The 27,049-nt window shown below is 39.8% G+C and overlaps 1 protein-coding gene across 7 annotated transcripts in view; it reads left to right on the forward strand.

Annotated features, from left to right (window-relative positions):
* The window catches only part of CNTN4 (contactin 4), a 1,026,598-nt gene that overhangs the window by 480,151 nt on the left and 519,398 nt on the right, over window positions 1-27,049 (forward strand). For all 7 annotated transcript variants that reach the window (XM_027522789.1, XM_027522788.1, XM_027522787.1 and 4 more), the window contains one exon: window positions 17,738-17,879. In XM_027522789.1, the coding sequence (XP_027378590.1) occupies window positions 17,825-17,879 (55 nt within the window). In that variant the 5' untranslated portion in view covers window positions 17,738-17,824. The remainder of the gene's footprint in view (window positions 1-17,737; window positions 17,880-27,049) is intronic.

Consider the following 27,049-nt stretch of genomic DNA (forward strand, 5'->3'; position numbering starts at 1 on the left):
ACTGTCACTGTTTCCATTGTTTCCCCATCTATTTGCTATGGAGTGATAGGACCAGATGCTATGATCTTAGTTTTCTGAATGTTGAGTTTTAAGCCAGCTTTTTCGCTGTCTACTTTCACTTTCATCAAGAGGCTCTTTAGTTCTTCTTCGCTTTCTGCCATAAGGGTGGTGTCATCTGCATTTCTGAGGTTGTTGATATTTCTCCTGGTAGTCTAGATTCTAGGCAGTGCTTCATCCAGCCCGGCATTTCTCCTGATGTACTCTGCATATAAGTTAAATAAGCAGGGTGACAATACAAAGCCTTGACTTACTCCTTTCCCGATTTGGGATCAGTCTGTTGTTCCATGTCTGGTTCTAACTGTTGCTTCTTGACCTGCATACAGATTTCTCAGGAGGCAGGTCAGGTGGTCTGGTATTTCCATCTCTTGAAGAATTTTCCACAGTTTGTTGTGATCCACACAGGCAAAGGCTTTGGTGTAGTCAGTAAGCAGAAGTAGATGTTTTTTGGAACTCTCTTGCTTTTTCTATGCTCCATGAGATGTTGGCAATTTGATCTCTGGTTCCTCGGCCAGAGATTTCTAAATCCAGCTTGAACATCTGAAAGTTCATGGTTCATGTACTGTTGAAGTATGGCTTGGAGAATTTTGAGTATTACCTTGCTAGCTTGTGAGATGAGTGCACTTGTGTGGTAGTTTGAACATTTTTTTGGCATTGCCTTTCTTTGGGATTGGCTTGAAAACTGACCTTTTCGAGTCCTGTGGCTACTGCTGAGCTTTCCAAATTTGCTGGCATATTGAGTGCAGCTCTTTCACAGCATCATCTGTAAGGATTTGAAATAGCTCCACTGCAATTCCATCACCTCCACTAGCTTTGTTCGTAGTGATGCTTCCTAATGTCCACTTGACTTTGCATTCCAGGATGTCTGGCTCTAGGTGAGTGATCACACCATCGTGATGATCTGGGTCGTGAAGATCCTTTTTGTACAGTTCTTCTGTGTAGTCTTGCCACCTCTTCCTAATATCTTCTGCTTCTGTTAGGTTCATACCATTTCTGTCCTTTATTGAGCCCATCTTTGCATGAAATATTCTGTTGGTATCTCTAATTTTCTTGATGCGATCTCTAGTCTTTCCCATTCTGTTTTTTCCTCTATTTCTTTGCATTGATCCCTGAGGAAGGCTTTCTTATCTCTCCTAGCTATTCTTTGGAACTCTGCATTGAAATGGGTATAGCTTTCATTTTCTCCTTTGCCTTTAGCTTCTCTTCTTTTCTTAGCTATTTGTAAGGCCTCCTCAGACAGCTATTTTGCATATGAGAAGTACTAAATCATAATTAAGAGGTCAGAAAAGACTTTCAAAGGAAGCCCATCTATGTATAATTTTCAAGCTAGCTACAGAGAAGTGGAGAAGCAGCAGGAACAGAGATAAGGAAGCAAGATTGCCAGACCTATTAAGCTGACATCAGTTCTAGATGTCTGCCTCAGAGATGCGTGGGGGTTTAAATTAAGCAGGTCTTTCCTGATTCTCTAAAGTTAGTGAAGATAAGTGGAAAGTTGGAGAGAGAAGCTTGATCATGTTAGTACGCTAATCATGTAGCTGTAGCTGAAATGAGGAGGATGGATCAGAGGGTGCTATGCTGCTTAGTAATGGGACTTTTCTTCAGTTACTCTATAATTTTCCCAGGACATCTACCACTGATGACCCATTACTCAGATCGTTCCTCAGACAAGCAACATGCCACCCAGCTTCCTATGTTCTGTTGAGAAACCAGGAGTCAGGTAATATTTTTTTCCCTACAGCCATCTGCTTTAACATTAAACTCTATTTGGAGATATTGAAAAATTCAAAAGAGTGAAAAAATAAATATTTTTAGAAAATTCAGAGGAGACTTTACTACATATTTGCCTTTAGACAAAAGCTGACACCCTGAGGCCAGCCTGACTGCTGCACCTGAAGGAAATCATGGACTGTGAAGGCAAACCTGGGCCGTTTCCTCAGCAACAGCAATTAACCTGGAAGAGCTTTCCTTTAGGTCTGTTTTAGACAACAGAACTGGTGGGCATACAAATAGACACAGGTGTAATTACAGACCCTTTGTGTCCCTGTTCACCTGCACTGTTCATTTACAAATGCATGAGTTATTTCTGGAATTTATTCTTAATTAGAATGTAGCGTAATGTTGTATTTGCTGAATAACAGTGTATGAAATATGTCTACTTAGCACAGTGAAGCATTTACAAAGATGTGAAGGTTTTTTTTTTTTTAATTCTTTTCTTATATAGTACAAATTACTCTCTGTCAGCAGCTGGACCCTGGAATATCATGCGTGTGTGTGTCTGTGTGTGTCTCTCTCTGTGTGTGTGAATATACACACACATATGTGTGTATATGTTTGTGTGTAGACATAAATGTATATATCACAATCATATATATTCACAAAAACATATATACACATTTATATGTATATTCTGAAGGAGATCAGCCCTGGGATTTCTTTGGAAGGAATGATGCTAAAGCTGAAACTCCAGTACTTTGGCCACCTCATGTGAAGAGTTGACTCATTGGAAAAGACTCTGATGCTAGGAGGGATTGAGGTCAAGAGGAGAAGGGGACAACAGAGGATGAGATGGCTGGATGGCATCACTGACTTGATGGACGTGAATCTCAGTGAACTCCAGGAGTCAGTGATGGACAGGGAGGCCTGGCGTGCTGCGATTCATGGGGTCGCAAGGAGTCGGACACGACTGAGCGACTGATCTGATCTGATCTGATCTGATGTGATGATTGGTGGTGGTTTAGTTGCTAAGTCATGTCCAACTCTTTGTGACCCCAGGCACTTCTGTCCATGGGCTTTCCCAGGCAAGAATACTGGAGTGGGTTGCCATATCCTCCTCCAGGGCATCTTCCCAACCCAGGGATCAAACCTGGGTCTCCTGCACTGCAGTCAGATTCTTTAATGAACTGAGCCACCAGGGAAGGCATGTGTGTATGTAATATACATGATTTTATATACTGTTTCTATAGTTTATTCTGACTAGTTAACATGCTGAGACATGTAACTTATAATGTAAAAACTGAAGAGTATGTGGACTTTTGTGGTTGTGATAGAGGATCAGGGGTTAAAAGGCAGTGGGACAAAGCCATGGGTTAAGCTTTTGGGGAATTAGATCAAAGAGGAGCTTCCTTGGAGCTCCAGTTAATATCAACAAAGCAGAAGCAATACATTTCTTCTCTGAACATTTTCCTAGTTTCTTTGAGTATGCTCATCGTGGCTACCAGACTCATTCCTCAGTTGTGTGAATTCAGGAGAAAGTAGCATCTCTTGGAGGAAATGGTGCCAGAGCTTTGAAGTAGCACAAGTCTGTCACTAGAGTCTGAAGCATTTCCACTACCATTGTGACTGCCCCACTTGAAGGCTTATTATGAGCTAGAAATACAGTTAAAGATCATTTAAAAAAAAATGATTTCTGTTGATGAAAAATCTGCCTTCATGCATTCAGCTTGGAGTGAGGAAGACTATTTGGAACAGTATTTTACTGTATTTATGCAGGCAATTTTACTTTTTATAAGTATGCAATTTTACTTTTAAAAAGTAAAATTAAATTTACTTTTTAATTGGAGTACAATTACTTTACAATATTGTGTTAGTGTCTGCTGCACAAAAGTGAATCAGTTGTATATATACATGTATCCCTTAACTGTACGCAGGTTATTCTTTCTCATCCATCAAGATTAGTGGTTCCCAAGTAGCTTTGGTTTTCCTCTAGTAGAGCTTCCATAAGATAACTTGAGATACAGTCTGAGCCTGCAACGATGCTAGCAAGAGTCAGATGAGAGCTTATGTATATTTACAGTTATAGAAACATAGGCAGCAGGGGGACATATTTCATCATATTTTTTCTGCACTTGAAAATATTTTCCTGAAACTTGCAGCCAAGGTGTAGTAAGTGAGTGCTGTGAGGCAATAAAATAAAAACTTAAACTGTGAGTAGAAATATACTTTAACAGAAGTCATGGAATTAAATCTTCTTGAAATAACTACAACTATTTAGAACTTTGGTTGGTTGGTTGCCGCATCTCTGAAATAGCTTCAAAGTTTGTTATCACTTATTAGAGTTCTTTTACCAAAAATATTTCTGTAGGTAATTCAACTATTTCTTAGTTTCCTTAGATAGCTATGCTTTCTACACTTTATTTTACCGACAGCAGGCCCAGACTGCTAACTTATGGAGGAAATTTGATGTCATGAGAAAATACGATTATCTACTATTACATCTATTCCCACTTTCATGTTTTTCTGCTGTCTTACGTAGGTCTCACATTTTTTTTTGCAAAGAGCTCATGGTGATAATAAATGAGAAATTTAGGGAAAACCTGGGTGTTATATTTTTAGCATACAAGAAATACAGAATTCTGGCTTTTTTTTTCTTCATTAAGAAAAGCAGGATAAACTTATTTTTTTTTCCATACCTTAACTTGTCTATTCAACAATCTAATTTTAGTTAAGTTAGAGCAAAATAACAACATTGTCCATGTGGATTGCAGTCTGGGCATCCAGGATGCAATCCTTTTTTTTTTTTTCTGCATAATATTTCCTCTGACCAGTGTGTCTCCTCAGAGCGCACTCTCATGATCACTGAACTTTCCTGGAAACACGGTGGCATGCCATAGATACACATCCACGCTGGCAGCACATGTGCACATATCTTTCAAGGAGGATAGGTCCACTGTGGCTACAACCAGAACAGGATTGTTTTTCAGTCTTACTCTCAGAATAGGAATTGATGCGGCATCAGCTTTATCTCGAAATAATTAAAGACTTACAGGAAGGTTACAAAAAAGGGTACAGAGTTCCCCTTCATGCCACTTCTCCTAATGCTAATATCTTGTTGTTGTTGTTGCTTAGTCACTAAGTCGTATCTGACTCTTTGCTACCCTATGAACTGTAGCCTGCCAGGCTCCTCTATCCATGGGATTTCCCAGGCAAGAGAACTTGAGTGAGTTGCCATTTCTTACTCCGGGGGATCTTCACTACCCAGGGATTGAACTCACGTCTCCTGCAATGGCAGGTGGCTTCTTGACTTCTGAGCCACCAGGGAAGCTATAGTGCATAGCCATAATATAGTGGTCAAAAGCAGGAAAGTGATATTGGTGCCATTCAGTTAACTAAACAACAGGCCTGATTTAACATTCACCAGTATTCTGTTTTGTTTTGTTTTAACAAATGTCCTCTTTCTCTTGTAAGATCTGATCCAGAAATCTCACCTTGTTTATCATATTCATTTGTCCACACTGTTCATGACAGTTCCTCAGTCCTTCCTTGCCACTGATGATCTTAACACTTTTGAAGACTCCTGGTCAGTTATATGCAGCATCTTACTCAACTTTTTCTCATGATCACCCTGAGCTTCCACATCACTGTCAAGTTGTCAGTTAGACCACACATGAATACTGTGTCCCCCGCAGTGCTGTGTGGCCAAGGAGGCTCCAGGCCAGCATGACCTGGCTCTGATGATGTCAGCCTTGACCCACTTGGTTAAGAGGGGGTCAGCTAATTTTCCTCATGTAAAATTACTCTTTTCTCTACTGCTACTGCTAAGTCACTTCAGTCGTGTCTGACTCTGTGTGACCCCACAGACGGCAGCCCACCAGGCTCCCCCGTCCCTGGGACTCTCCAGGCAAGAACACTGGAGTGGGTTGCCATTTCCTTCTCCAATGCATGAAAGTGAAAAGTGAAAGTGAAGTCGCTCAGTCGTGTCCGACTCTTAGCAACCCCATGGACTGCAGCCTACCAGGCTCCTCCATCCATGGGATTTTCCAGGCAAGAGTACTGGAGTGGGATGCCATTGCCTTCTCGGCTTTTCTGTACAGTCTTAGCTTTAGACAAAGACACATGTATTTCTTTTACATTTACTAAATTTTGTATATTCACTATACTCTTTTATGCCTCAGTTTTTCTGCCTGAGAATTATAATACTGGAACCTTACCCTCATCTCAGTGTAAAGTTAATAACACTGTCCTTTGGAGGTTCTCAGATAAAGGCCACTTTATAACTGGAAATGATCACTCTATTGCATTTTAAATAAGAACATAAATAGAATGGTTAAAAGTAGATTGGCAGCATGTGCTCACTTCACACCCAGAACTAGAGGGACATCTGTTATATATGTGACAGGCCAGGCCTGAAATCTGGTTCTCTGAGAACCAACTAGTGTTTGTTCAATTTGGCCGAAGCCAGCCTGATGAAACAAAGAGCACGTCGATCACATTCTATCTATTTTGGCCATAGAACTAACCCACGAATAACCACTCATTGATCAGGGCAACAAAATACTTTTTAAAAACTGTCACATTTGACATTTCTGCTGTTCTTGTAAGGGAGGAAACTGTACCTTGGCATGCCAACGATTCTGAATCCTTATGCAATAAATCAGCTTCATCAGTTTGTGTCTGATGATGAAGAATCCCCACCAATGCAGAGAAAGGCAGCCTTTGCACAGAGGTTTATCAGCTGTCTCCTCTATTTTCCTTTTGGAATGTCCCTACTGTTGGGCCTGACACAATATGCTAAGGGGAAATTGGGCACTTACAGGTCTAGCCGAAAGCAGTGGAAGGAATACCAAAGAAGTATCTGACTTACTTGCCTCCCCAAGCTTCACTTTCTTATTTGACAAATGAGAATAATCATATACTTCTCTCCTTAAGTTATTGTGAGGATTAGATAGTTCATGTAACATCTTTGGATAGTAACAGACATAGTAAGTCCTCAAGAAAAAAGAACAACAAAAAAACCCCTCGTTTTCTTTGTCTACCTTTCTCTACCATCTTGCATACTGATGGATAGTACTCTGCTTAGTCGCTCAGTCGTGTCTGACTCTCTGTGACCCTATGAACTATAGCCTGCCCAGGCTCCTCTGTCCATAGGGATTTTCCAGGCAAGAATACTGGAATGAGTTACCATGCCCTTCCCCAGGAGATCTTCCCAACCCAGGGATAGAACCCAGGTCTCCCACATTGCAGGCTGATTCTTTACCATCTGAGCCACCAGGGAAGCCCAAGATACAGATAGATCTGAGTGCAAAAAAAAAAAAAAAAAAAAGTAAGGAGGTGAGCACTTGCTTAAATAGTTTTATATAATATGCAGCGCATTTCTGGAAAACTGTGCTATGCCAAAGAATAATTCAAAAGAGTTTGTCAAATCATCTGGAAATCACCTAACATCTGCTTGCAGACCTTGTCTAAAAGACAATGATACCGAGGTATGTTTACAGGAATTTAGCTTTTTCTTCAAGAAAATGATCTCCATGGGAAAATAAACTGGAAAGTGGACTAGAAGGCAAGTTCCATGATGACAGGATCTACTTTACTGTGACATCCAGTGCCTAGCACCGTGCCGGACATATTGCATTTATTCAACAAAGATTATTTAGATGAATATTGCTATATATTTCTATAAATTAATAGCACAGGATCTGGAATGTACAGTTTGTTTACCATCATATGAGCTGGCAAGCTATGGATAGAAATCCTGTTTTACCATTTCACTGAAAGGTAATTTCATGTCCCCATACTCCACGATAAGAAAGGAGACTTCTAAGTTTCCCCTAAGTGAGACAAAGTCCATGCTAAGATTTTATGGTGCTAACCATTTTATGTGCATTTGTTCACATACTTCCCTATGTACTTCTAATATAGGCAGCAGTGAATCTGTCATATAGATGAAAAAATTGGAACATCCAAATAGCTTTAACAAAACATTTTGTGCATTTGATACAGAAAACCAGTATTTGAACCTAGTCTGTTTCCAAAGGTCATATACAGTCTTGGGTCACACTGGCACACTTTACTGGCTGTCCACTGTTCCAAAACTCTAGAGCCCTTTACCCAGCCAGTAGAATAAAGCAAGCTCCATGAGGGCAGACTGTACCTGTCACATTCATTTCTGTATTATGTGGCATGTCAATTAGTAGAAATTTAGTTAATGACTTGGGAGTGAAGGACAGAGTGTAAATTATTTTAGCCTGTTTGTTTGTATAGCCTGTCATAATGTGTGCGTGTATGTTTGCCCACTTATTTCTACTTCTGATTAAGTAGGTACAGACTCTCTTTTAGGCTCCCAGTTATCTGATTTGGCTGTCCAAGCAATTGGCAAGCTGTGCATAATGATGAATATACTGGTAGCTTTACTTCCCCACTAAGTGCATCCAAGTAAAAGCACTGAAAGTCGTACGATTCTTGCCACTTAAAATCTGACACCTAATATATTAGGTATTAGAGTGTTTTGTGCTTACCTTTAGCTCTTCTTTGGTTTAGGTGATTAAAAAATGCCTGTTGCTGTCTGTATGTGCAACATGCTTCATTAACAGTGATTTATTTGGGAGTTTAAGCAGAATTGGCACTCTGCAGCACACCAGTGGGCAGAAGGAAAACAAACGTGAGATGGTTGCTAAAAACCCTTCTTTCCTGTTCTGTTGGTAGGAGCCTTAAGAAAATTTGCAAAGTTTACTACCCAATACCCAGAAAGCAAAACTAAAACTGTAGTCTCTGGGCAGGATCAGCTCCCCCAAGCCACCCAAGTTCCTCCATGCATTCTCCTCTGATGCTCAAGAGGGAATCTTATGGGTTATGAGTTGTTCCTCTTTGGCACAGTGAGCTTCCTGCATCCATGTCTCTCCTAAAGCCACATTCTTCCACTGCTTGTCCATCTTCATTTCCCAAAAAGTTTGCCTTCTCAAAGTTATGCTCAATTTTTTTAGTAGAATCCCGCTAAAGAGATTTTCTCTTACATTGCTTTCAACAACGCTGAATCATCACTGTCACTTTGCTGAAGAGAAAGTGTTTCAGTCTTTCAGTCATGTCTGACTCTTTGTGACCCTAAGGACTGTGGCTCTCCAGGCTCCTCTGTCCATGGGATTTCCCAGGCAAGAATACTAGAGTGAGTAGTCATTCCCTTTTCCAGGGGATCTTTCTGAACCAGGGATCAAACCCCCGTCTCCTGCATTGCCAGGAGTCACCAGGGAAGCCCACCGAAGAGAAAAGTAAGGCTAACCAAGGTTAAATGACTTGCCCAAGGTCAACAACTAATGGTAGATATGGGATTTAAAACCTCGTTTGTGTTAATTTGCAAACCATGTTGATTTTTTTTTTTTTTTAAACCATGTTAATTTTGTCATGTCTATTTGAAATGCTGTCTGGAAAGGATTCTGGGACTGCCCCTGGGCTAAGCAGGAGAAAGTACCATGCTCTGTTAGCATTGTCTTCCCCAGGCCTGGGAAGTGAATCATGGAGGTGTCGAGTCTTTTTCTGTCTTCTGTTATGATCTACTTCTGTTGTCCTTTTTTTGTACTGAGAGTATACATTCTAAAGCAAAAATAAAGTAACTGAGAAGCAGACTAAATAAGAGAGAAGTGCCGTGTATCTTTTACATTACAATTGCCTGTTTTTCTAATAAGCCTGTATTATAGTATTCAGTATTTAGGAGAATTTCTGTAGTGTGGATAAACATCTATACTATGAAGTTCAATTTTCAGGGTTGCTTTCTACTATGATGGAAATATTCTATATCTTGTTGGTGGTAGGGGTGATATACTGCATAATTTTTAAAATATTTTTTTTTAATTTTTGTTTATTTATTTGTCTGCACTGGGTCTTGAGTGGCGTGCAGAGTCTTTCGTTGCAGCAAGTGGAGGCTTAGTTCCCGGCCAGGGACTAAACCTGGGCCCCTGCATTAGGAGGATGGAGTCTTAACCGCTGACTACCAGGGAAGTTCCCGTGACTGCATAAATTTTGGAAATCTCAATAACCTTTATACTAAGAAGAATACATACTCGTATATGTGAAATATACTTCAGTAAACTTGTGGGGAAAAATACTCAGAGTTTATGTCCTGTCTCCATTACTTATCAGCTCTAACTAAAGACAATGTACTTACCCCTTAAATATAATATTGTTTTCTCCCTTAAAGAGTTGTTTTAAAGATTATATGAGTTAATACTTAGGAAGTGACTACCATGCAATACGTGCTTTGTGATGTCTATTTGTCATTTCCTTAGTTATTTCATATTACGTTCTACCATGGCATTGCCTCCAGAATTGTTTAATAGCTTAATCACACATTCTTTTATTTTGCTTATAAATTACATATATTGAGCTGGAAACTTTCACAAATAGATCTTTCATATATGGATAATTGCATAGTATACATAATATATATAATTGAATCTTTGAATACAAGGCTTTTCTATTTTTATCTAAATGATGCTAGAACACCACAAAGTATATCTGTTCATTTTTCAATTGAATTTTAAAAGTGTTCAGTATGTACATGTTCCTAAATAAATATTTATTCAAACCGAGGGATTGCAATGTGTATTTGAACATAATGCAAACATTATACATGGTAAGATGTTTAGGGTGAATTTGTGATATATACTTAGAAAACTAAGCAAATAAATAGAAAATTCTTAAGTCTTTAAAAATCTAACTATTACAAAAAGGAAAATATTAGTATACTCTGGGCCTTAGTTGAAAATTCATTAACCAAATTAAATTATGTAGCTAAATTTGGAAGAAAGTGGAACCAGGTACTTGTGTGTATGTTTATGTATGTGCATCTCTCATTGGGAGTGATTATAAAAGGAAATTGAATTGTCATCATTTATAAAAGAAACTAATATATATAATATCCCCAAATCGAGAAATAGTAGTATAAGCATTTTTATGAAGATTAAGATACTTGCCAGAAAGGCAACTTGTTTTCCTTGGGAAGAAGTTGTGTCAGGGAGTAGAAGTGTTTAAGCTATGTTTATGAATCACTTTAATAAAAGTAAAAAGTAAATACAACTTTGGAAAGTTGTACAGTAAGTGATTACCTGGTGGAGACTATGAATAGTAGATATGTATTTATGGCTGGGTATTAAATTGCAGTAATGGAACCATACACAGAACTTAAAAGCAATGTATCAGTATCTCAAACAACTTTGATGTGTGAGAAGATGGTGTCATCTGAGAAATTGTGAGATGTCTAATTGGTTATGGCAAAGACATACTGACCACTGTTCATTTGACAGATTAAATCCTTTGAATGCACACCCTTTCTCTGATATATGATGCATCAGGGCTTCAGTGATTCTTAGAAGCAACCTGATCTAGATCTTCCTTTTATTGGTAAAGAAACTTGCCCAACAAGTAAATAACAGGACTGACCTAGGAACCACGTTGTTCTGAATCTCAATCCTGTGATCTTTTGAAATGGCACAGTGATTATTGGAATACTTTTATTTTTTTTTAAGATGGTCTCCTGAGTAGCAAAGTGTAAAGGTCTAACATCAATGTAGAGTAAGGTTTTATAAGGAGAAAGTGTGTTGAAAAAGTAATAGTGCATATATACTCTAAGAAACTTTAATAAGAGATTTTTCAAAATTAGTGTGTAGAATCTTTTGGCACTCAAAATGTGTAAAAGATGTCCTTCAATGACTGAATTGATAAGATGTTGACTCTGCTTTTATGCCAGAGTGAATATTAATATAATCATTATATTTCTGGTTAAAATTGCCACAAGTGGCAGACACCACATGGTCTAGAAAGCCTTTAAAAATAGGGGTAATTGTCTACCTTAGCTGATCCTCTGTAGTTCCTCAAAGTCCTCTGTAATATGATCTTATGATGGAAATAGTCCCAATCAGCTATTGAGTAGGTGAGTACCATCTATATAAGATGGTACATCTCATGTATGCCTACCTGTTGGTTAATTGATGCAGTTTTCCAAATGTATTATTCAAACATTTTATATCTTCTTTACACTATTCTCTTCATATTTTAAGATGCTTGGGACACGCTATTCAAAGAGAAACCAAGCAAGACACATTTTCTCACCTTCCTGGCAGACTGCTTATTGCACTGTCCACTGAAGCAGGGACGATCTCAAAGAAACAGTTGTGGAAATATGTTTCTTGTAGAATATAGAGTAAAAATCTGGTGCAAGGAGACAATGTATTAAGCTAATTTGATTGATATTAATTTTCATTGTCCAAGAAAAACCTGTAGACCAGATACCGTAGGATACACAGTATAGAGTATCTATACCACTAAGCTGGTATACAAACTAAGTTATATAATCAGTAATCTTTTCTACCCAGCTGAATTGTCATGCCCTTGTGGATAGAGACCTTGACCTTGACTCTGCATTCTGCATATAGCCATGTGAATAATGAGCACTCAAATATATGTGTTGACTGATTGAATATTAAGATTTGACTACATACCATCTTCCCTTGAAATGATTGACAGCTGGCTTTCTGAGGAAGCTGAATTTCTGTCTTGCTTTCAGTTCTGCTCACTGCTTTCTTGCCATTATGATTGACTGCACCCCTTATTAGTTAATTTTAGAATTAGAAAATGCTCAGCTATACACTGGGAACTGTGGATGATCATTTTTAACATTCTTGCCTTAAGAATGGCTGCATTCTAAATAGTAATTAGCCAGAAAATAATCATTCTTGTTGTTTTTACACTTAAAGGGAGAAAAACTTCACAGTTGTGTTCTTGACAAGAAGAATTATGAATTGACACTAGTGAAATATGGTCTTCTAACAAAGTCTCAGCTCTAAAACCCATGCTCCACTTTATATTATGAATATCACACAGATTGTGTACCTCTGATCAGTGATGCTGGCTTCTGTTTCTGCAGAACAGCATGAAAAGCAGAGTTAGAAAAGAGGCAGCATCAGAACTTTATGTCATTATATGAAAGACACATCACTTTACTTACATTTCTGTCCATGTGTTAGAAAAGAGAAGTATGAAGTAGGAAGACATAGATTTGAACACTGGCTCTGTTGATTTAGAGATGTTTGACCTTGAACAAGTTCCGTAGACTCTCATAGTCTAATTTCCAGTATTATAGTTTTATAGAGGATAGTGACATCTGACCCCGAAGTGTTGCTATGAAGGTTAAATGAAAAGGGAATATCAAAGCACATGGTAGACACATGAAAGATGTTAGCTAAATTTATTCTTTCTCTGACACTGTTTATTGATTTCCTGCTCTGTGCCATGTACTATCCCATGAGCCTCTTAAATACCAATGATTAAGACAAATATTCCTACCTTTATGAAGTTTACAATCTGAGAGGAAATTTGAACTTATAATAATAATAATAATGGAGATTTACTTTTAAAACATAAATTGGGTAAAGTTTACAACACATGTGTGCAAAAGACAGGGTTCATGGTTTGAGTCCCAAACTGTAGACAAGCAAGTCTGTTTACAAAGATTAAGTGACTTTCCAAAATTGATAACTAGTGGCAAAACCTGGAAGAAAGAACTTAATTCCAATCTAGTGTTTTTATACATGAGGTTGTGAAAAATAACATACTTAGTATTTAGAGACGCAGATCCCCTGTTGACCAGAGGAGACAGGCAAAGGGCAGGACTAGATATTCTGTGATTCTGGGGGTTACATGTAAAGCAGATCCCCATACAGGGAAACCAAATATATTCAGAACTTTCCCCTGTTTAAAATCATCCCCATCCTCCTCCTAATCTTCATATTCAACTCTTTTCTCTGGCCAGGGAAGGTGAGGGTGGAGAACTGCATAGGGTCTCAGTTGTGGCACGTGAGATCTGCATGAGGGCTCCTCTTTGTCTGCCCAGGCTTCTCCGTAATTGTGGCATGTGGGCTCCAGAGCTCATGGGCTCAGTAGTTGTGGCGCATGGGCTTGGTTGCCCCATAGCATATGGGATCTTAGTTTCCCAACTAGGGATCAGACCTGCCTCGCCTGCATTGAAAGGCAGATTCTTAACCAATGGATCACTAGAGAATTCTCCACAGTCTTTAATATATAGTCAACATCCTTTGGGGATCAGGCCCGTGGCTTAGGTGGTGGTGTACTATCTTTAACAAGGGAGATTACTAAGTGTCAAGGTCCTGTCCTCAGTGCCTTCCATACTTTCTCTTTAGACTACACAATAAGCCTGCATTATGGGTATTTTGGACATGAACTTAAGCAAGCTCCAGGAGATAGTTGGAGGACAGGGAGGCCTGGTGTGCTGCAGTCCATGGGGTTGCAAAGAGTCAGACATCATTTAGCAACTGAACAGCAACATGGGTATTATTGTCATTACAGATGAGCCACACTGCTAGAGAATGTAGATTCAAGCGTAGTGTCAGATGTGAGTCTGTCCACTTTGCTCCTTCCATTATCTTGCTTTGCAGTAACTTGAACACTCTCTAAATTTTCATTTTCCATGTCCGTGTCACTTGACTTGGCATTTCCTTCCTCCCTCTTATTTATCCTTTAAGACTCAGTTCAAACTATTAGCCCCTTTGGAGAACTTTTTTTTTTTTTTTTTTTGTATTTATTTGTTGTTTATTTGGCTGTGTTGGTTCTTAGTTGTGTCATGCAGGAGCTTTCGTTGCAGTGCAGGGACTCTAGTTGTGGCTGTGAAGCATGTGGGTTTAGTTGCCCCAAGATATGTAGGATCTTAGTTCCCCAGTCAGGGATCAAACCCATGTCCCCTGAATTGCAAGGTGAATTTTTAACACTAGTCCACCAGGAAAGTCCCTGGAGAACATTCTTGAAGCCCCTGCCCTACCCCATCCCCTGGCTCAGTTAGACGATGTTCCTTTGCATCCTTAGCACCTTGTCCTTCATAGATCTATCATGTGAATCACTGAAATACAATGACTGGTTTAAACGCCTTTTTTGCCAAGTTAACAGTGAGCTCCTTGAGGGCAGGGCTCTTACCTCTCTGCACATACAACCCCTAGCCCTGCCTCTGCCCCCTAGTTAGCACATCTGCTTATTCATAGAGCTGAAATAGAACTATTTGGATACCAGCAGATTTTTAATTTAGTAGAGTGCTAAAACTAATCTTTATGTGATTAAACCCTATATGTAGAACCAGGACATGTAAGGAAGAACTGAATCATGATTTGTCTTAAACACTATATACTGAGTTCTTCAGCATGACTGTTGGAATATGAATTGTTTGAAGAGTTGGAGGCTAGAGGAGTTTTGCTCTGTGGAGTTCTGTGTAGAGATACACTGTGGAATTCTCAATTATTCATCTCCTTCTGGCTCTGCCAGCAAAAGCTCTCCAGTCCTGTTTCATTGTGTGGCCTCCTCCCCAGGATTTACGAGTCTAATTCTTGGTCAAGGTCCCACCGTTAGTGCTGAGTACACTACCTTTTGCTACAACCACCTTAGGATAAACCAGAGAGAGCTCTCAGCTGCAGGGAAGATCCATGACTGCCATAACTCTCGCCTCATCCCACAGCTTGCTTTCTGGTTCTGGCAGAAAACCGAAATTACAAAACTTTGTATCCTGCACCACAGCCCCACATGAGATTCATGAATCTTCACCTCCCTTCAGAAAACCCAGTTCTCTACTTAAGACTGCCCACCAGACAAATTACTGTCAACTGCCCCATTATTTCTGATTAGTGAAGGTGAGCCTTACCTACTGAGAGGTAAATAAATGCCAATCGGGTTCTTGAAATCCTTCATCCTTAAAAATATACAGCTCTTAACAGAACGTGCACTGTAAACAGCATCCTATCATGAATCAAATCTTTATGGTATAATTGGATACATTTTCTAAATTAATTTTAATTGCTTCAAGAAACTGCTTAACATTGTAGATCAATCCCCAGGTCTGAGATGACATTTCCCTCACAAAATTAATTATTAATAACCTGATCATTTGCTAAAAACATTAATAGTTTTCATTGATCAGCACATCCTGTTTATCTAAAATGGCCTAATCACCATGCATGTCAGAAGAGTATTTCAACATATCCAATTAGAGACACAACCTGCTTTTCAGCCACATCAGCAGATCAGAAGTTAAGAGTCCCTTTTGTCTTCACAACATATCTAGTCTGGTTTTATCAGAAACTGAGCTATTTAAGGGCACAAAGGACAGGAGAGTTCTCTAATGATGGTTCTTCACTTTCTATAAGCTTCCTGGTAAACATAAAGGCTTCTAAGTGATCACATGGTATCAATTAATGCTAAGAGCGCTTGATTAACGAGCTTGTGTTGGTCCATGTTCTCATGTAAACCTGTGTTCCGTCTGTGTTTTTCCTGATAAGTGGCAGTGAGATGAGAAGCCTCAGGTTATCATCAGCTTAAAAAAGAAAATCTCAGGGATACAGTAGTAATCATATCTAGCATTTGTATGGTGCTGTGTGGTTTTCAAAGAGGTTTCGTTTACTTAACTAAGAAGAGTCTTTTGAAACAAGCTTGGGAGGGAGGCTCTGTGGGATAAATACCCAGGACCCTGTGACTTGTTATAACCTAAGCTGTAAAGAGAATGTGTCTCATGGTTCCTTAAATTTCTCGTTTATTCGATTAAATGATGAATAGGAAGAAGGATTCTGCTCATCTTTCAAATCCCAGTGGGAGCTCATCTCCTTTATGAAGTCCAGAAATGTCCCTCCTTTCCTTCACAATGGCATGTCGTGTTGCAGTTTTATGAAACTGTAGGGAGCTTGTACCCCATTGGAGTAGGAGATCCCTAGAGCTAGAGCTGGGATCTCTGTTTTGGCAGGTCCCATGCCTCACTAGTGTCTGGCAAGCAAAAGGCACTCCACAGATGCATAAATCCATGACTGGCTCGCAGGATGGACGGGAGAAGAGATGAGTGAATGAGAACAAGCCAAGCACGATGGACGGGAGAAGGGATGAGTGAATGAGAACAAGCCAAGCACAGTGTGGATTCTGTTTTATTGAGGTCATGTTGCAAAACTTTGGCACCTAAAGGCAGCTCAGCTTTGTTTGATTCCCTCGGCATTTTAAAAAATACTGTGAACTGATTTCCTACATTTAAAACTTGGGAGATTTTCAAAATAAATACTAGTATTTTCAACTGTTCTTTGATAAGTTGTAAATGCCTCTGCAACCCTGGGTTTGTACCCCTCATGTTGGCCATCAGCACGAGCTGAGGGGTACCTGCCCCTTCAAACAGAACAAGCCTGTGCCCTTCTGAGGGCTCATGAGTGCCTCCTGCTTAGCCCATCCACTTTCCTGCTATGTAGATTGTACACAGAACAAGTAGCCTCTCTTCACCATGGAGTTTTCCTGTTCTAAGATTCCTGGCTAACAGAAGAATTGCTGTTCTCACTCATGCCCTGGATTTGTACAAAAGAACCTAGTAGATAGCTACTCATAGTTGGTAGGATTTTTGTCTGTAGGCACTGGAGCTGCACATTTCTGTTGTGTTTTAGGGATGAAACATAGAGTATTGGGGGAAAAATACTTGAAATCATGGGGTGGTTATTTATTTTTCACACATTTAATTCCATTCTAAGACTTCAGAATTTCTCCTTAAGGTCCATCAGGTCCTATTCTGTTCAATGACATTTCTTCTGTATTCACTATTTTGGGTATATTATTAATTGGAAAATAAAAAGCACAGCACCTGGATATTAAGGGACTGGAAAGGAACTTATAAAACGTAATTCAGTCCCCTGCCTTCGGGTTGGTTCTCTTCTAATCAGAAGCTGTTCTTACCTTCACTCAGTAGCCACAGGGATCTATCTGCCCCAGTCTCTACCCCAGTATCATTGGGAAGAAGGAAAAGAGGCTTATTTGCTTCATATTCAAAATTTAACATGCTTTCTCTTTTTCAGTAGTAGTTTTCCAAAAGTCACTTTTATTCATATTCAGTAAATTTGCAGAGACCACAAGGAGAAGTATTCCCAGATCTCATTGTCATGTCTCTTCTCCTCCACAGATTAAAGGTTGAACACAACTTTAAAGAAGCAGCCATTCTATTCACTTGTTATTGGACTTGAAACTCCTTTGACCTCGGAAACTGAAGATGAGGTTGCCATGGGAACTGCTGGTACTGCAATCCTTCATGTTGTGCCTTGCAGGTAGAGTGTCATTTGAAAACTTTTTGATTTAAAAATGCCACTGTATTTCACACTAATTCAAAAGTGGGCCTTCACTTTAGATGGCAATGATAAAATAGTAAGAGTACACGCTACTATGACATAGCGTTTGCTGACACCACTGAATGTACTCTCCTGATGGTCTTTTAGCGCCTCTTTTCATGGTGTTGTATCCAGAGCTAGACACTGATGTTTCGCCTGTCTGTCTGGTCCTTTTAGAGTTGTTTGAGCTATTATTTGGTTTGAAAGTTGTTATTTTTGCTCATTCCAGCACTCAACTGTACAGAGATATTGGGCAATAAAGCTGCTTAGTCTTGTGTATTGCCTACTTTGATGTCAGTGGATGGAACTTTATCTGGATGACGCTTTCAATGTCTTTGTTGATATCACACCATCCTTTCATACCTTTGTTTTCATTTGAGTACACCTATGGTTTAGCAGGAGCCATAAGCATAGACATGAGGCTTTTACCATACTTTCATGGCCAGCTGCTAGGCAAGGGCTTTGAGAAGTTCAGACATGCTGTTTATTACCTTCTTGGCTCTCTGGAAGATAGGAGCCTGCTAGCTGACATACAGAACTCAGTGCTGATGCGGCCTATGTCCAGTATGCACTGAGAGTTGGTTTCCAGGTTGGGATTGTGGGAGTCTTTCCATGTCTTTTTGAAATAAAACTAGTTGATCTGTTTTGTTATTCAGAGTGTCAAGTCCAAGACAGATACCTGGAATATATTTATGTTTTTATACCATAAAATAAAAGAGACTTTTTTAGTCATCACTTAACTTGATTCATGCATTCATTCAAATAATGTTACTGAGTACCTTACAGAGAAACAGAACAGTGTTAACATCTGTGGATATGCTCCTATGCAAGAAAGACACAGAAGTCTATTAGCTGAGTTCTAGAGCCGTACTGACTTACAGCTGCTGCTGCTCCTGCTAAGTCACTTCAGTCGTGTTCGACTCTGTGTGACCCCATAGATGGCAGCCCACCAGGCTCCCCTATCCCTGGGATTCTCCAGGCCAGAACACTGGAGTGGGTTGCCATTTCCTTCTCCAATGCATGAAAGTGAAAAGTGAAAGTGAAGTCGCTCAGTCGTGTCCGACCCTTCGCAACCCCATGGACTGCAGCCCACCAGGCTCCTCCATCCATGGATTACAGTAAATTACCGCGATTACTGTGTAATTAAAGGTAGTAATGGTAGTAATCCTGTATGTGGATCTCTTATGCATGCCAGACACTGCACTAAGCACTCAGTGTACTTTATTTCATTATCTCATGATCACTAAGAAGTATTTACTCTATTTTTATCACTGTTATTATTAATATTATTACTAAACCATTAAAAACTTAAGAAACTCATCAAAGGTCACCATGCTAGGAGATGGTAGAGCTAATAAGGTTCAGTCTCAGAGCTGACTAACTCCACATTCCATAGTTTTGACCAACATGTTATTCAGTCTTGTAGCTTTCTCATTGATTTCTTTAGTGTATGATTGTAAATTACTCTTTAAATTTTGGCTTTCATTCTTCCTGCTGCTGCTGCTGCTAAGTCACATCAGTCATGTCCAACTCTGTGCGACCCCATAGACGGCAGCCCACCAGGCTCCCCCATCCCTGGGATTCTCCAGGCAAGAACACTGGAGTGGGTTGCCATTTCCTTCTTCAATGCATGAAAGTGAAAAGTGAAAATGAAGTTGCTCAGTCGTGTCCGACTCTTCGTGACCCCATGGACTGCAGCCTACCAGGCTCCTCCATCCATGGGAGTCTCCAGGCAAGAGTACTGGAGTGGGTTGCCAGTGCCTTCTCCCGCTGTGGCATATAATATTAGGCTTATCATTCTTCCTAGGTTTTTCTAAATGTGAACCGCCATCCACTTAGAAACTTTAGAAAACCCTAGCTTCAAAGCCTGCACTTCTTTCCTTAGTTAGGTTTACAGCATCCTCACCATTCCCTGCTTATGGTCCTGTTGGCATCTAGCTGTCTCTTTTAGAAATATTACTTCTCACCCTCATCTGCTCAGGAGCTAAATGTCCACCACACAGCAGATGCCTCAGGTTCTGTGCCTCACTTCCTTTCTCCAGTCTTTTCATGAGCCTTGATCCTCCTGAAAGTCCTCAACTGGGACAATCTGTCTCTAACTTCTCCTGACTCTAAGATAAACGTCTACTTTAAAGTACAAGATCATGAATCAGTGTCTCAGTATTTGATTATAGCAATCTGTGGTCAAATTAACCCACTGTACACAGTAGATAACAAGAAATCAAAGGGTTAAAAACCAGTGAAGCCATTAATCTCTTCAGTGGTGTTTTAGAAAAACTAGAAATTCTCACCCAAGATGTGTACCTGTATCTTTTTTATGCACTTAACCTTTTGCAGGAAATCATTATATTGATTTTTTGAGGTGAGTCTTTTGTGAACTGGTTTACATGGCATTAATATTCCCTTACCATATGCCTTCTTCAGTGTAGGTAAAGTCAAGCATTAATTAATGTTTTTGTTTTCTTGCTATTTGTCTTGATTTCATGAATTTACATAGTACTCGACACTGAATTCTGAACAGATTTCTTTAACTGCTCTTTCTTTTCCTTTTCTAACTTTCTTAGTTGTGTATTTCTTGATTAGTTTTTGGCAAGGAAAACAGTTTGTCAATTATGTTTATCATAATTACTGAATCTCAAATATGCTTTTTTTGTGTGATCTTTTTTCCTAAACAAGGTAGAAGATCCAAATAAATACACAGGTTTCTCCTACACGAGATGCACCTTAAAAGGTCTGCTAATTATTTAAGGAATTGATTAGTAATTTATGGTACAAGGACAGTGTTCTCTCTTACAAAGCTAGACTCAGTCTCTCACAACAATTTAAAACAAAATGTGACTATTGATGCTTAGTAGTCTGAAAATTCAGTCTCTACAAAATTGAGTTTTATTTTTCTCCCTCTTAATTTAAACAGGGAGCTCATAACCCTACTACTTAGAAGAACAAGGAAGCTAGTAAATGAATGAAGCATTCTTAAGGTCACACTGACTCCTTCTGACAACAGGCAGTATAGGTGACTTTGAGAAACTGGACAAAACTTGTCCTATTAACGTGCCAACTGGTGCCCCACTCTGCTCCTATATGCCAGGTCTCCCAGTTTTTAGCTTTTATGAATAAATCTAATTATTGTTGCCAATCAATTCAAATTAATTTTAAAATAAAAATTGAAAGACTGTATGAGGACCTTCTTGGTGGTTCAGTGGTTAAGACTTCATCTTCCAGTGGAGGGGGTTGCAGGTTCCATCCCTGGTTGGGAAGCTAAGATCCCACATGCCTTGCGGCCGCAAGATACCAAGAATACCAAATACCAAATACCAAGAAACATAAAACAGAAACAAGACTGTAATAAATTCCATAAAGACTTTTAAGAAATTATCCACATTTTTGAAACATCTTTAAATAAATAAAAGGCTGTGTGAAGCAAATCAGAATGGCCTTCCGGCAAGATGCTGTTCCTAGTTCACCAGGTTGCAAAGTCTGTTTCAAGCACTTAGTTTCTGTTATGAGACACAGTACCAAATAAGTAGACCTTAGGGTCTCTGTACTAATTCTTCCTTTACCTAATAATGCTCTTCCCTTGAATGTCCCTATCTGTTGCCCTCTGGCCTTCTTTGAATCTGTGCTCAAATGCCACCTAATCAATAAGACTTTTCTTGACCACAGCAGATAAATAAAAGTAAATTAAAATAGCAGTAATTCCTTTCACCAACATTGTATACCCCTCTTCTTTCGTTTTCTTCAGAGGTCTTACCAGTATATGAATAGCTATGTGTTTTATTTGTCTTTATGCCGAATACCTTTCCCTACCAGACTGAAGCTTTGTTAAGGCAGGCATTTTGCATCTTTTTAGGTCACGGCTGTATGCCCAGCATCTCCGAACTGCATGGTACATAGTGCCAGTCACTGAATAAATAACCATATGTCAAATGAACAAATGCTGAGTACTGACCAGACATGAGTAAGAGAAAGCTGATCTCCAATTCCCACCTGTGCACTGGATCCAAGGCATGCCATCTCCTTCATGTTAAGGCAGTGAACCAGCCACCTCTAAGCATATAAATGTGTTTTTAAAATTAGATATAACATATGCAGTATTAAAATTTGTTGGTGTGCCTTGAACTCTATCTCTTGGTGTAGCACCCCCTTGTCAATATCTGCTTTTGAAAAGGGGGTGCTACATCAAGAGATAGACTGTTCCCACTCTGTATTTTTCTGCCTTGAGTCTTCCTCTAAAGTCACAAGCAAGAGGAGCTTCGAGAAAGTAACTCCCTTCTTCAGTGTGGTCCACAAACCATGGGGCATGAGATTCAGCAGATAAAAGCCTCAGGGCCTGTCATTCAGAAAGGTAAGCCTAGGCATGTTCCTCAGAGTTCCTTTGAGGTCCCCAGCAAGACAGAAGCCCCGTTGCCCATAATACACTCCCTGTCTTCTCCTTCTCACTGGACTTCCTGGAGTCATCTTCCAAATAAACTGTTTTCAGGTCCTTCTTTCAGGCTCTGCTTCTGGGGGAATCCAGACCAAAAACACGCACACACCAATTAGTAGCAGAGGAGAAGCCCATTATTGGTCACATCAGTAATTAGGACAAAACCAGACAGAAAACATGATTTTGGCAGAGGTTATTGAAGTGTTGACTGTGATATTGGTCTGTTTGCATATATGCATGTGAGTACCTGCACGCATCACCAACTCAAGGGGCATAAATTTGAGCAAACTCTGGGAGATAGTGGAGGACAGGGGAGCCTAGTGTGCTGCAGTTCATGGGGTCGCCAAGAGTTGGACTCAACTTAGGGACTGAACGACAACAATAACCTGCATGCATGCCTCTACATAAATATGCCTGGAAGTATTATCCAGGTCCTGCAAATAGATAGTTTTAATTTTTTTACTTGTTTTACTATTTACTAGTTTTATTATTAGCCAACTGATGGACAAGTCATTTTTGCCTCTCTGTGATTCAGTTTACACCACTGTATAATGAGAATATTGAACAGATACTCCCCTAGAGTCCTTTCTAACTCTAAGAATATTGTCTGCTGCCTGCTAAGTTGCTTCAATCATGTCTGACTCTTTGTGACCCCATGGACTATAGCCTACCAGGCTCCTCTGTCCATGGGATTTTCCAGGCAAGAATACTGAAGTGGGTTGCCATGCCCTCCTCCAGGAGATCTTCCTGATCCAGGGATCAAACCCTCATCTCTTACGTCTCCTGCATTGGCAGGCAGGTTTTTTGTTTGTTTGTTTGTTTGTTTTTTTTACCACTAGCACCATAGTTCTAACTAAACACATGGTTTGAAAGGCAGATATATATGCTGAAGGGTCAGAGCTAAGCTTGAAATTTTATTCATCTAATATAAAATTTCACATAGGTCCTGTGTGTTTTTTCTGTGTGTTACTGATTCTGTTCATATTGGCAGATTTGAGAAAAAGAATAAAATGACTGGTTCATATGTTCATATGGAGGAAGAGGTGTGAAGACATTTAAAAGTCCTCTGTAAATGGGTGAAAAAAATGTATGGTTGATGTATTCTCAGTTGGCCTTGGTTTGAGAGAGGCTAAATATATTCCCACCTCTATAATGCAGTTGACCAACTTCAGCAATGATTTCTTTTTGAGAAAGTGCATCCTCTGCAAATGCAAGTATTTTGTTGTCTGTTCACAAGCTGCCTGCTGCTGTTACCACTGCATCTGGGACAGGCAGTGGAGAAAGGGTCCTATTTATTTCAAGAGGCATATTCTGGGATTAGCAAGCATTCTCGTAATTGGAGCAAGGAGGAGGCCCTGGTTGAATACTTAATCACAGGGGTGTAGCTTGAATCTGTGACAGTAAGAAATGCAAAAGTAAAGTGTCTCAGTCATGTCTGACTCTTTGCAACCCCATAGACTGTAGCCTGCTAGGCTCCTCCATCCATGAAATTTGAATACTGGAGTGGGTTGCCATTTCCTTCTCCAGGGGATCTTCCCAACCCCGGGACCGAACCCAGATTGCAGGCAGACTCTTTACCCTCTGAGCCACCAGGGAAACCCAAGAAACACAAACCAGGGTGCAATTAGAGTATATGGAGGCAATGTCCAGTGGTCCTCAGAAGGCATTTTAGGCTCAAGATGTGTCTTATATGTTAAACTGAAGTATATTATGGGTGTGTGTGTGTGTGTTAGTCACTAAGTCGTGTCCTACTGTTTGTGACCCATGGACTGTAGCCCTCCAGGCTCCTCTATCCATGGGATTTTCCAGGCAAGAATACTGGAATGGGTAGCCATTCCCTTCTCCAGGGGATTATGAACCAGGGGTTAAACTTGGGTCTCCTGCATTGCAGGCAGATTCTCTACCATCTGAGTCACCAGGGAAGCTCCTAGACTACGGATGTTTTTCTATTCTTCTAGGGTCTGGGAACATATATGCACAGTAGGAACCCCCAGTATTTGTTGGCATTGGTAGTAGAACTCGATAAGCACAATCTTATCAAATTTTCCCTTAATCACACATTCCTGCAAAGCTTAGGATCTACCCTAAAGATCCCAGCACCCCATCACTATCATGCCCATATAGCCCCACTAGAATGCAGAGCATACAGAAGTGAGTTTCAAAGTTGGCCTCACAACATAGCCAGCAACAGTATTTCAGTTCTCAAACTCTTGTATTTTCCCCAGAGTAAACAGAAGAAGAGACAACTTTCAAATAATTCCCAATTCTAGACAGATATTAAACCCAGTACTGCCTCTGTTTTTGCAAAAGTCACAGGCATTCAATTAAGATCAAAACAGAGTTGAGTAAATGTCAGTTTTCATACAGCTACTGCAAAGCCTAGTTTTGCACTGAACTCTTATTTTATTGTTTCTCTTTCTAAGAAACTGTCTGGCCAGTGTAGCCAGCCATGCTGACTGCAGCCAAAGAATGGATTTCCTATTTCCTCTGTGCTGTCTCAGAACCATGGCCATGAAATGAAGCCAAGGTAGTAGAAAGATTTAGCAAGAAGAAAGTTAATAGCTAGATTAAAAAGCAGTGGGTCCAGTGAAGAAACTTTAGGAAAAGAATAGGGAGAAGTATACCCAGAAAATAATAAACAGCAAACAGAAAACTCCTTTTGAATATCAATTTAAGTCCTTAAAAACATTTCTCAGTCGAAAAATATTAATCAGTCATGAAGATGTTGAGGTAAATAGAGAAACTGGCAGCAATTTTATGTCCCCACCAGCATGGACAGATAGTAGCAGTGATACAAACCAAAAGTTATTAGAAATGTTCAATTTAAGATCTCTCCTGAAGCAAAATCATTAATGGCTTCATTAGATATGCTCAGCTAGCCTGGACGCCTCGGATGCCTTCACTATAAATAAAACTCTTGTACTGATAGAGTCTAGGACATGTTGTATCTTAAAAAAATGATCTGATGAATGAAACACACTAGGAAGAAAGGAGAAAAGCAGATGGATGAAAAATCCAAATGTTGTATGCATTTAATATCAGCTTGTGTGATGATGCCTGGTTAAATATAGGATTCCTCAGAACTTGAGGATGGGTGAAGGAACAGCTGTGGAGTCTCCTACCATGCCAGGAACACCACCCAAAAGCATGGGCTTTGAAATGAAAGAGAGAAACCTGTCACTTATCAGCTGTGTGGTCAAGCTATTTTATCTCCCCAAGACTTGAGTTGCTTTTTATTTTTTATAAAATAAAATAGACAGAATACATGTTTATTGGGTTATCTGTGAGAGTTGAGGTCATGTGTATGTTCTTTGTACTTAGTGCAGTGTCTGATTCGAGCAAGCACCAGTGACTGTGGTTTGTCGTTCACTGAGTCATTAGCCTGTATTTGAGGACCCACCAGTGCTAGGATTGTGGTGCTCTCTAAGAATGTAATTTAGCTCTAAGTGAAGGATTGGTCCTGTCCTCTTTGCCCTGATGCTGCTGCTGATGCCACCAGTCAGCTTCTTAGCACACAAGTATCCCACCCTTTAGTGATTGAAGGTTGGATAACAGAGTTTATAGCACATTTGTTGCCTTTCCCCCACCTTTTTGCTGTTTGACCTCATCCATAAAGTAGAAATATGATAAGCTTCTCTGAAAAATAAATACCTCGTTGATTAAACTCATATGTGTAGAGCACTTAGGAAGAAATTTTCACTTAGTAACATGTGTTAATTGCTATTAATATCACTGTCATTTTCATTACCGGCAGCAACAAGCCAGTGGGCGTCCATATACATGTTTAGCAGCCACACCTTCGAGGATCTGCCTCCTGGCAGCAAGGCCCCTGACAGCTGGAGCCGTTTATCTGGGGGTCTGTCACTGTAAATGCACTGTAGAGATATCTATGACAGAACTCCTAGCAAGTTGCAGATTAAGGGTTCTAAAACGAGAAGGATCTGGTAGTTCAAAATGACAGGAAAAAAAAAAGATTTTTAAAATGAGTTTTAAAAATTAAGATAAATAAAGGAGCACATAGAAGTCCCTAATGCATGTGGTGGAAAGGGCTGGAATGGACTCCCTAGTGGACCATACCCTTCCATTCTTCTCTCCTCTGAAAAACTCCCGTTGGTGTTGTCAACCAGGTATTTCACCTGTACAAAGAACAGAGTTAGTTAACAATGTAGCCCCATACCACCATAATAATCCCCTTAATTTGTTTAGCACTTGTTAGTCTATAAAATATTTGCTGAACGATCTGTTTCACAAACTCATTGGAGGCTAGAGACCACTACAATAATAATGTCAAGAGTAAACATTTATTGAGCATTTCTGTGCCAGATGTAGTATGGCATTCTTGAGTACAGGATACCATTGAACCTCAGAACAACCCGTTCCTAGATGAGGGGCTATGTGCCCTGCCCAAGGAATCAGAGCTCTTACGGGTCCAAGGCAGTGTTTGAATCTGGGTCCATCAAGTTCAAAAGCCAGGACCTCTAACTGTTTTGCTGTAATATCCATTGACACATAGTACCTGTTATCATGGGGCTTGCCATCTTATTAAGTATTATAAGCCAGTGGGCCTCAAAAATGTAGTCTGTGGATGAGCAGTATCGGCAACTCCTGATAACTTACCAGAAATGTAGGTTCCTGGGCCCCAGGCCAGACCTATAGAATCATAACCTCTGGAGGTGAGTTCATG

Source organism: Bos indicus x Bos taurus, chromosome 22 (assembly GCF_003369695.1).
Source record: "Bos indicus x Bos taurus breed Angus x Brahman F1 hybrid chromosome 22, Bos_hybrid_MaternalHap_v2.0, whole genome shotgun sequence".
Classification (NCBI taxonomy): Eukaryota; Metazoa; Chordata; class Mammalia; order Artiodactyla; family Bovidae; genus Bos; species Bos indicus x Bos taurus.